At 37.0% G+C, this 11,753-nt stretch overlaps 1 protein-coding gene across 1 annotated transcript; it reads left to right on the top strand.

Annotated features, from left to right (window-relative positions):
- The first annotated feature begins 363 nt into the window (after window positions 1-363).
- Window positions 364-3,282, top strand: LOC106795081 (uncharacterized). Its single transcript, XM_014763621.1, has 2 exons — window positions 364-481; window positions 734-3,282. The coding sequence occupies exons 1-2, from the start codon at window positions 364-366 to the stop codon at window positions 3,280-3,282; spliced, it is 2,667 nt and encodes an 888-aa protein (XP_014619107.1).
- Window positions 3,283-11,753: the final 8,471 nt, after the last annotated feature.

Genomic DNA, 11,753 nt, shown 5'->3' with positions numbered 1-11,753 from the left:
TCACCTCAAGTCTAAAAGAAAAACTGGTGCTTCTTCTTAGAGAATTTAAAGACTGTTTTGCTTGGGATTACCACGAAATGCCTGGGTTAAGCAGAGAAATGGTCGAAATGAAATTACCGATTAAGGAGGGAAAAAGACCAGTAAAACAACTACCAAGAAGATTCGCACCAGAAATCATGTCCAAAATTAAGGAAGAGATCGAAAGGCTGCTAAGGTGTAAATTCATCAGATCTGCCAGGTATGTCGAATGGTTAGCAAATATAGTCCCTGTCATTAAAAAGAATGGAACTCTTAGAGTATGCATAGATTTTAGGGATTTAAATAATGCTACACCTAGATGAATATGCTATGCCAGTAGCGGAAATGTTGGTAGATTCGGCAGCTGGCTTCGAATTTTTAAGCATGTTAGATGGTTATTCTGGTTATAACCAAATATTTATTGCTGAAAGTGATGTGTCGAAAACAGCATTTCGATGCCCTGGTGCTTTAGGCACTTATGAATGGGTGGTTATGCCCTTTGGGTTGAAAAATGCTGGGGCCACTTATCAAAGGGCCATGAATTCCATGTTTCATGATTTTATTGACACATTTATGCAAATTTATATTGATGATATAATCATCAAATCCTCCTCAGAAGATAGCCATTTGGATTATCTTAGGCAATCTTTCGAACGAATGAGGAAACATGGATTAAAAATGAATCCATTAAAGTGTGCTTTTTGTGTGCGTGCAGGAGATTTCCTTGGTTTTGTGGTGCATAAAAAAGGCATTGAGATAAATCAAAATAAGACAAAGGCTATTCTTGAGACGAAGCCTCCTTCGACCAAAAAACAACTTCAGTCTTTGCTAGGAAAAATCAACTTCTTGAGGCGATTCATTTCGAATCTAAGTGGCAAAGCTCAAATTTTTTCGCCATTACTTCGACTTAAGAAAGATGAACCATTCAAATGGAATGAAGAGCATCAAAAGGCTTTCGATGAAATTAAAGAATATCTGATCAAGCCTCCTGTGTTAATGCCTCCTAGTCGAAACAAGACTATGAAGTTGTATATTGCTGCGTCTGACAAGACCATTGGTAGCATGTTGGCTCAGGAAGATGATGATGGCATAGAACATGCAATTTATTATCTTAGTCGTGTACTAAATGATGCAGAAACTAGATATACTGCCATAGAAAAACTTTGTCTTTGTCTGTATTTCTCTTGTGCAAAACTTAAGCAATATATAAAGCCTGTTGATGTTTATGTGTATTCTCATTATGATATTATTAAGCACATGTTGTCAAAACCTATTTTACACAGTAGAATTGGAAAATGGGCTTTAGCATTAACAGAATATTCTTTAACGTACAAGCCTTTGAAATCTGTTAAGGGTCAAATTGTGGCAGATTTTATTGTAGATCACTCAGTGATCGAGATGCCGCAAGACTATGTCGATACAGAGCCTTGGATTTTGTATTTCGATGGATCGAAACACAAACATGGAACTGGAATTGGAGTTTTAATAATATCCCCCAATAAAGTTCCAACTAAGTTCAAATATAAAATTAAAGGGCTTTGTTCTAATAATGAGGCTGAGTATGAAGCTCTAATTACAGGCCTTGAAATTTTAATTAGCCTGGGGGCAAGAAATGTTAACATAAGGGGTGATTCAGAATTAGTATTGAAGCAATTAACACAAGAATACAAGTGTGTTAATGAACACTTAGCAAAATATTTTGTTATGACGAGTTCTCTTCTGAATCATTTCGATTACATTAACATTGAGCATATACCGCGACAAGAAAACCAAGAAGCAAATGATTTAGCCCAAATAGCTTCAGGGTACAAAATGTCGAAGGAAAAATTAACTCAGTTGATCGAAATAAAAGATAAACTGGTGATACCAGAGCCATTAAGTACTAAATTGCCAATGCCAAAACTTGTGGGGGCAATTACACCACAAAGTAATGAAGATGATGATCTCCAGGGAAAAATTCAAATTTTGGCCATTGACAATATGTTAGATAATGATTGGAGAAAGTCCATTGTTGAATATTTGGAAAATCCAATAGGTAATGTGGCTCGAAAGATCAAATATAGGGCTTTAAATTACGTGATTGTGGGAAATGATTTGTTTAAAAAGACTGCAGAAGGAGTGTTGTTAAAATGTCTAAGTGAATCAGAAGCATACTTGGCAGTTTCCCATGTTCACAGTGGGGCTTGTGGATCACATCAAGCAGGCCATAAAATGAAATGGCTTTTATTTCGACAAGGTTTGTATTGGCCTTCGATGTTAAAAGACTGTATAGAATTTGCTAAAGGCTGTCAGGAATGCCAAAAGCATGCAGGGATACAGCATGTACCTGCTAGTGAGTTACACTCCATAATCAAACCTTGGCCTTTCAGAGGATGGGCTTTGGACTTAATTGGTGAAATCAAGCCTGCTTCTTCTAAGAACCAGCGTTATATCATAGTTGGTGTCGATTACTTTACAAAATGGATCGAAGCAGTCCCTTTGCCAAATGTTGATCAGGAAGCGGTAATTAGTTTCATTCAAAATTATATTATTTATAGGTTTGGTATTCCCGAAACAATTACCACTGATCAAGGTTCAGTTTTTACTGGACGAAAAATGAAAGAATTTGCCCAAAAAACTGGCTTTCGATTATTAACCTCAACACCATATTACGCGCAAGCAAATGGTCAGGTCGAAGCAGCCAATAAGATTGTAATTAACTTGATTAAAAAACACATTGCCCAAAAGCCAAGAAATTGGAATAAAACGTTAGATCAAGTTTTATGGGCATGTAGAAATTCTCCTAAGGAATCAACTAATACTACCCCATTTCGACTGACTTATGGGCACGATGCTGTACTTCCGGTCGAAATACATTTGCAATCAGCCAGGGTACAAAAACAAATGGACATTCCAATCGACCATTATTGGAAAATGATGTCAGATGAGTTAGTTGATTTAGATGAGGAGAGATTAAGAGCATTAGAAGTTTTGACTAAACAAAAAGAAAGAGTTGCTAAAGCTTATAATAAGAAAGTGAAGTCAAAAACTTTTAGTGTTGGAGATTTAGTTTGGAAGGTTATCCTGCCCATAGATAGTAAGGATCGAGCCTTGGGCAAATGGTCCCCAAATTGGGAAGGACCGTTTAAAATAATTCAGATCTATTCGAATGGTGCTTATGAGTTAGAGGAGCTAACCCCTCAGAAACGTACTTTGAGCATAAATGGTAAGTATTTGAAAAAATATAAACCAACACTGCTCGAAGTTAAAATAAGCATAGAATAAGAGAAATACGGGAAACATAAAAATGGCGATAACAGTAAATTGCCACGAAAGGGCATGTGTCAATATTACATCGAAAAGTAGAATCGAAATACAGAATTCGAAATAAAGAAATCATAAGTTCTACTAAGTCATGACCAAATCCTCATACAGCTTTTTCAAGGTGGTCATCTCTTTAGTTAAGACTTGGTCAGCACTCTCCATAATCCTTGCCTCATCTGCTACAGCTTGAGATGCGCTAAAGGCCTTCAGGCCTTCCCTCCCTTTTTCAGCAACCAGTTTCTGAATCGAGTTAGCGGCCTTCTCCTGGAGTTCTTTGCGTTTGGCCTGCTCTGTTACAATTTTCTGCCTTAGATCATCGACCTGAGACAGCAAATTCGTAATAGTTGCCTCCCAGGAGGAGATGTTATCATCACAGGCTTTGATTTCAGAAGATCCTTCTTTCGCCTCTTTGGTGAGACGTTCGACTTCATGTTGAGCAGCTCGGGCTTTCTCGAGCAGAAGGATATGTGCCTGTTTCTGGGCATCCAGTCTGGCGCTATTTTCACGTTTTTTCTGCACAGTACTTGCAAATTGGTCAATGATGGCCTCGATTTGGATAACTTTGCCTAGAATCTCATCAGAGGTGAGGGGGTTGTGCAATTTCTTCAAAAAAATTCAGGTGCCCAAAGGCAGCAGAGGGGTTCTCTTCAATGGATTTAAGCACATCTTCCCGTGCGTATTCCATGGATAACTTCAAGAGCAGAGAATCTTGGCGTACTAAAGAGTTTATTTCGGCATCAGATGAGGATGAAGCACCAGGAACCTTTTCACTTGAGGTGTTGGCTTGACTTGTGTTCAGCAGGAGTCGAAGGGCTGCAGCAGGGTCTTCGTCTTGCATTTGGATGAATGTATCTTCTGCGATCCCTATGCTAGCGGAAAGCTTAGATGTTGAAGACGCCGGGTAAATGTCCGAACCTCCAGCTTCAGCCTCTTTTATGGCCTCTTCATCGAAAAAGTTTTCTTCGGATGAACTTTTCTGACTCGATCCATGAGGACTGCTGGATCCAATGCCTTGACCTTCACCCTGTTCCTCAACATTCACTGCATCCGTCTCAGGAGCGGGAGATGTTCGAGCATGTGAGGGTATTTCTTCTACAGAAACATTTTGTTGTACCTGATTCGAATTATCATGGAAAAAGGTTAACAAATAGTTTCGTATAAGCTATGATTTAAAACACATTAAGAGGATAATACCTCGACGGCAGGTTGTTCTTGTGGTGAGTCCGGTTGATCGACAGGGTTGCCCATCTCAGCAATAGAAGGAGTAGCCTCTACTTCAGTGCCGTCAATATCGGTCGAAGGTGGTTGGACGTCAACAGGTTGATTGTCACCTTGTTCTTTTGAAGGCTTGGTCTTTTTCTTTTTCTTCTTGATTGGCTCACCACCCTCAACAGCCACAGAAGGTTCAGGCTCGACCTGCTTCATTTTCTTTTTCTTCTTAGGCATTTGAGCCTGGAAATTGCCTGCCTCTGTTTGTTCAGCAGACTTGGTCGAAGTCGCAGGTAACTTTCTTTTTCTTATAAGAGGTCTTTCCTCTTCTTCTTGCATTACGAGGGTAAAGAATTGTCAGAATATAGACTTGAAAGAAAGCTATAATATTGACATTAGAAATAAAACTTGCATCTTTCTCTTCGTCTAATTCGACGACCGCATGCTTCGAGCGTTTTGAAGTCGTGGTAGTGTCAATGCTATCATCTTTCTTTTGACTCTGAAAAAATAAAGAAATATGAGGCAAGACGTTAAGAGTAAAAGATAAGTTCAGAAGAGTTACCTTCTCTTCTTGTTTCCCTTCTTGGATCTTCACCCCAGTGGGTTTTTTGGGTCTCACATCAGCTCGAGACGTTTCAGCACTTTTCTTCGTCATGATTGTTTTGCCTGAAAGTAAGAATATTAGAAAAGGCAAAAATACATATCAATTTAGAAAGTCAAAAGTAATTTTATACCTCGAGCTTGAAGGTTTGAGCGGATATTCTCGACCGTTGGTTGTGTAAAACCACTCTCAAGTCTGGAGATCATGATAGTAGTGTCTCCAACTGAACGGGTCGAATAATATTTCTCCCACCAGGTAACAAACCCCATGGTGCAGAAGTGGGAATGGTTGAACTCAAAAGGATGCAGGTTATAGTTTTCATCAAGAGAAATCTTCAAAAACTTCTTGAAAGTTTTTTCCGAAAGATTGGCCCCTCTTATGACGTCTCGAGGATCTTCGAACAAGCTTTTAGGACGGATTTGCGAGAGGCCAAATTGTCTTGAAACTAAATTAGGCTGGTATCCAACCAGGCCTAAATAGTTCGATTGAATACCTGTACGACAAGACAGGATCTGTGGATTCAAATAAAATGACCATATTTCGTTCACTTCTTCTTCATTGTCCGGATCGACAGCAGGAAAATAGTCAGTGAACCAAGCCGGGCCAACCTCTCGACTAATGAATGGAGCATGTTGGGGAAGAAACTTGTCAAAGCTCAGAAAAATCCTCATGTACTTTAGGAACAGCTTTTCCGAGTTTTGATCTAAGGTATTGGGTGTTAATCGAAGTGCTCTCTGGCCTTCGATCGAGCGATTTGCAACTTCTTCAGCATAATCTTGTGGGATTATTAATCCCATTTCTTGTTCGAAAGTGGAATTAAGCCACAATTGGAGAAGCCACATAGGCCCAGACACTAAGAAGGAAGACCCATCCTTCGATTTCTTCAGATCATCGCATGCCTCACCAAGCGATTCGTATAACACTGCTAACAAGAGGCGTCCAAATCCAAAGTTCTGACCTTCATGAATTTGTAATGCCATTGGAATAAATCTTTTGGCTACTTGCAAGGATTTCGTGCAGAAGACATAGTGGGATAGCCACAGGGTTAAGAAGGCTACGTGCTCTTCATCAGAAACCTCCTCTTCGACGGGTCCTTTGTGTTCAGCTATATATTTGGAAAAGGTATTCTCCTTATATACTAGCTTGATATTATCACTAGATTTAGTGGGGTCATAAGTTTCTCCGTTAGGCCTAAGGCCTGTGAGGGCGGCTACGTCTAAGAGAGTGGGGGTCATCATACCACATTTAAACTGAAAGGTGTTGGTAGAAGACTCGAAAAAGTGAATAGCTGCTATCAGCATTTCTAGTCGATATTCAGGACCAGATCGAGAGAATTGTATCAGATCAAAGATGCCATATGTCTTCCAGAAATCCTCATACGCTTGTTCGACTCGATCAAGCCAAGGTAGGTAATCCCTATGGGCTATTGACGGGGCGGATCGAAAGAGTTTGTGGGGTTTGCTTAAACAATTAAAGTTGTAAGGCTCACTATCAAAAATCCTAGGTTCGCAAGTTGGGTAGCAGGGAAATACCTTGTTCATTTTACTCGAAAGTGATGCTTGGTCTGGCAGGGGTCCACCGAAAGCGTAAACTGTTCTTTCCACTGCGAAAGGGATCATCACCTCCGATTCCCAGGTTTCTGTATGTTCGGCGTCACCATGTGGTTCTGGAACCACCTTTTCTCCATCAGTCCTGACTGTAAAATGGTGTCATTTCCCAGCAAACGGAACTGCTTGTCCTTGCGACATTATGAGAAATCTGAAAAGGGATGGTTTTCTCGCGAAGGGTTTGGTAGTTGTTGGAATCAGTGAGTAAGAGTTTGGATTCATGAAGAACAGTGGCGAAGTTCGGAAATGCGGTGAGGTTGGTGATAAAAGGAATAACGAGTATCTGGAAATAAGAAAGTTTCGCCGGAAATAATGGAAGCAAAGAAGAAGAAAAGGTTTCGGAAGCAAAGAAGAAGAAAGGTTTTGGAAGAAGCTGAAGGGGTTTTTCTGGAAGTTCTGGCGCTATTTATAAAGTTTCACTTTAAAAAGGGGAAAAATCAATGGTCAAAAATCAATCACATCAGATTTTCCTTCCGACTCCCCAGCGTGACACGTGTCCCACTCTGCCTAGAAAGGCGGAATTAATGATGGGTAGTGGGAGATCGAGGCGACGGTTACCAGTAAAAGTGTCATCATGTCGCCGTTTCAGGAAAACTGGTAGAAGAAGAGAAAAAACGTCAACTTCTCATCTTCCTTCGATCTCGAATCGAAGTAGACATTTTTTGGGGGCAATTTGTTAGCCCATATTTTTTATGAGCTAAAAATATGCTCTAAATACGAATTTTGCCAGATTCTGTTCGAATCAAAGGGAAAAAAGAGTCTATTGAAAGGGATTCACAGGTTCAAGGAAATATTTACTAAGTATAAGGCTAAGACAAGAAAGAGGGCTTCGAATCATTGGGCGAATCGAGCTGGCGTATGGTTGAGTCGAAGTCGAGGCAGCAAGATTTCTAGACTTAGCGCAATTTCTGACAAAACTTCACAAAATCAGTTCGACTTCGAGCAATGTGGATAACCGTTCTAAGGAGCAGTTATGTGCATGCAAGGTGTACGTAGCAGGACACTTGGCATTAGGATAGTGTTCGACCGTTAGGGCAGTTTATTTTCGAATGTCTATATATAGCAGTTTTTTAGTCAGATTTCAGGGTCGCAAATCATTTCTACAAAAACCTTATATACTCAAAGTATCCAGCGCAGAGAGAAACGAGTACGCAAGGAGAATGTATGTTTGTGAACCATTTTAAGTTTCTGTAAACATTACATTTCGAATGCAATGCAATTTACGCTTCACTTTATAATTTCTGTCTTTTAAATGGTTCATTCGATCGAATGAACTCGTTGAGCCTTTTAATTCTGCAATTTACCTTTCCCTTGTCAATTTACTTCCAGCATTTCGATTCTTTCAAAGAATTTTACTTCCTGTAAGTCTCAAACCAGTGAATGTTTGTTGCAATGATGAACATTAAAGGCTTTACATTTAAAGCAAACACATAAATGACATGCTCCTGAGATTCACTAGTTGGTCTCGCAAGCAATTAACTTAGACTAGCGGTTGTTTACCAAATTCCAGCGTAAATAGTCACTCATAATTATGAATACTTTTCATTTATGTGTTTGCTTTGCATCGTCTAACCTCGAAGAAAAAGTCACGTACGCCTCTAAAATTATTTGTTGTTGTTCTTTTCCATGTTCGAAATCCTCTCAAATTCATTGACTTTAAGTCTTAAATTAAAGATACACATGAAAGAACTTTTTGGGTCATGGCCCATGCATGATACCATGGAGAAGAAAAGAGGACACTAAATTTTGGAAATTGCTCGTTCGATACCCTACTAAATTTGTTTTTTATTTTCATGTTCGAAAGCCTCTAAAATCCATTGACTTAAAGTCTTAAAAGGCATACTCTACATGAAATGACTTTTGGGGTCATGGCCCATGATACCATGGATAAGAAAAGGGTATAATAAATTTTGGAAAATGTTCATTCGAGACCCCACTAAATTCAACATATAGCATAGCTTTTCGACTCAACTGAGCGACAAACCCTACTGCAAGTTGCTCAGTTGCATATCCATCTAAACTTCAATTATTTACAAACTAATTATAACCATTAACCCTTGAGATCTTCTATTTTTTAAGAAAGACGAGAAGACTTTTTGACCAATGATTTTTGTTACCAATTGTCATATTCGGCCATTAATTGTGTTTCTTCAATGATCAAAAGGAAGAGTTGAAGGATAAGCACAAGCTGATATTTGGTCATATAGCTTGCATTGTTAGGTCAAGTTTTCAGAGCTTGGCTCTGTACATACTCATCGCGATCGAGGATTGTATCTAAAAGCTTTGGGGCTTTTGCTAAATTTTATGTTTAATTTATAATTTAATATAAATTATCAAAATTTATTTTATTTTACTTTCCTAATTTTTGAACTGTAAAATTATTGAATGAAATTTTACAATCAGATATTTTTTTATATTTTACTATGTGGTACAAAAAATTCCTTCTCTACCCTCTAGCCTTGGCACATCTGCTTGGTTGTCATATTTATTATATCATATACTCCATTGTGTATATACTTATTATTTTGGCTTCTTCAAGGAAAAGGAAAACTATATGATATTTTTATTTATTAATAATCACTATCGTATACTCCATTTTAAAAGAAGTAATGTTTAATACACAAAGAATTCATACTAAAATTGGTTTGCTTCCATCCTTGGATGTGATTTTCCAAATCCAAGTATGATTTTAAAAAAGTTAATAATCATAACTTCCACATCTCAAACATGATTTTTTTATTTCTCAACATGTTTCCAAACACACTGTATAATAGCATGGTTAATTATAGGAGTATTTTGTAAACTCACATATGATATTTTCATGTTTCCATTCACCTGAAACAAGAAACGAAGCAATCAATACATTTTTAGAAGATTTAAATGATTGGGATCTTTAATGGAACGTGAATATAGCTAGCTACACTGGCCAAATTATAATTAACTTGGATAAATAGTGTTTGTAAATTACAGGGAATCACTTAATTAAAAGTAAGAGCAAGAACTCTGATTTTTTGCTTTTGCTTTATGCACAAAACAAGGAGCTTCCATAGAGAACGTTTGGCAGTAATCTTTGCATAAAGCGTATTGCCAAATGCCAAGAAGGCATCAGCTAGCTGAATAAATTTTTGCAACCCTTAACCTTTTCCTTCTCAAACTTATGTCTGGAAAAGAATATTTAAGGTCCTTTAGTGCTGTGCCTTACCCTTTACGTGTGTGGCCCCATTTGGGAAAAATTCAACTCTGAATAAAGCTCACTTTATTTTATTTTATTTTCATTAATATACGTTAGTACGTAGAATTTAGGCACCAACCTGTGTTGCCTGTGTGTGAAATGCCTTCCTAAGCTTCAACCTAGCCACCACTGTGACTCTGTGAGCAACGTGTGAATTATTGTTCAACCAAATATAAACACACCACCAATTGAAAATAATAGTAATTGAATTTATGACTTTCAAATAAATGAATAATTTATTGTACGGATTTGGATAACTGTATGCAGCATTATTTTTATAGTATAAATGTATTAACAATGTACACTTTTATTGTATCTTAAAATATTTTTTTATTGTGGTTTATTAATACCCTTATACTAAAAAACAATAATTTGACCTTAGCAAAATCTTGTATTATACATAGCTCAATTGCCATATGTATAGACAAATACCTTTATTTATTTGTCTAATTTTGCTAAACTCAATTATATTGATCATCTGCATTTCCCTGGTCACCACTCACCGTCTTAGAGCTAGCCTAATGGAAAAGTCTATAAAAATAGAAGACCTTTAGCCATGTGGATACGGAATCTTTAAAATGAATAATGTTTTGTTTTTGTGAATATACAGGAAAGCATACCTACTTGTGAATACACTTCATTAAAACAATTATTAAAAGAAAAAAAGCCGAAAAGTATTTCATGTTTGGTTTGGTTGACCTTGGCTTTGGAGTGATTGACCCTTTTAGGTCATTTTTACAAACCTTTTTACTAAAATGGGTTTTTTTAAAATAAATTATTGGCATGAGTATGTTTTGATCAAAGTACGTCCAAGATCAAACTGATAATTTGAGAATCTAATAGTTTAGTAAGTAAAAAGGATGAACTAACAATTTCAAATTGTTTAACGTTAACATGACAAACCAGTAATTTTGAATTGTTACTTTGTCACGTCAGCATTCAGCAATTTAAAATTGTTGGTTTGATGATATTGTTATCCACAACCGCTGGTTCATATGTGTGCAACTCGAGTCTGTAATAAAAAATGGTAAAATACATGAATCAACATTGATTTAAGTACACGTATAAATAACATTATGCTTAACATCAAAACAACATTATCCTTAACTCCATTTTGAACAATAACAGCTAGATTAAGTGGGTCTTGATATTTGAATTATATATGCAAAAAAGGGTTATGGAAGGAAAAATTATAAGAGCAAAAATCAACATATTTATAATTAGGGAAACAAAGGACCCATGTAATACAAATTGTTGTTTCGATGCTAAGTATAGTGTTGTTTTCACGTATACCTTGAATCAATGTTGATTCGTATATTTTACAATTTTTTTATTGTGGACTCAAGCCGCACGTATACAAAGCAGCACCTGCGAGTAGCTATATCAACAAACCAACAATTTCAAATTGTTGAACACTAACATGACAAACCATCAAAATTGAATTACTACTTTGTTTTGATGTGACAAAGTAACAATTCGAAATTGTTACTTCCTTTAAAACGATTAAGGGTGAAATAATTATTTAAAATTATTGTTTCATCTTTTTTGCTGACTCAATTGTCAAGTTCTTCAATTCTCAGTTTGACCCTGAATTTTAGTTAAAACAAACTCATGTCAATAATTTGTAACTCATTTTAATAAAAAGTTTGTAAAAATGACCCAAAAAAGGTCAATCACTCCTCGCTATGTAAGTAGGCAGAATATTCTTGTATTATTAAAAAAAACTAGATTAAAGAATTAACATCAAAGTATATAAAAGGGAAAGGGAAAAGGAGTGCAATGG

The sequence above is a fragment of the Glycine max genome, chromosome 11 (assembly GCF_000004515.6).
Source record: "Glycine max cultivar Williams 82 chromosome 11, Glycine_max_v4.0, whole genome shotgun sequence".
Classification (NCBI taxonomy): Eukaryota; Viridiplantae; Streptophyta; class Magnoliopsida; order Fabales; family Fabaceae; genus Glycine; species Glycine max.
This window is presented reverse-complemented; position numbering and strand designations above follow the sequence as displayed.

Excerpts from the sequence above, each read along its gene's own strand:
- LOC106795081 (XM_014763621.1), top strand. The coding sequence starts at position 364 with ATGTTGGTAGATTCGGCAGCTGGCTTCGAATTTTTAAGCATGTTAGAT. Across the intron at positions 482-733 it reads AACAGCATTTCGATGCCCTG|GAGATTTCCTTGGTTTTGTG; the intron begins GTGCTTTAGGCA and ends GTGTGCGTGCAG.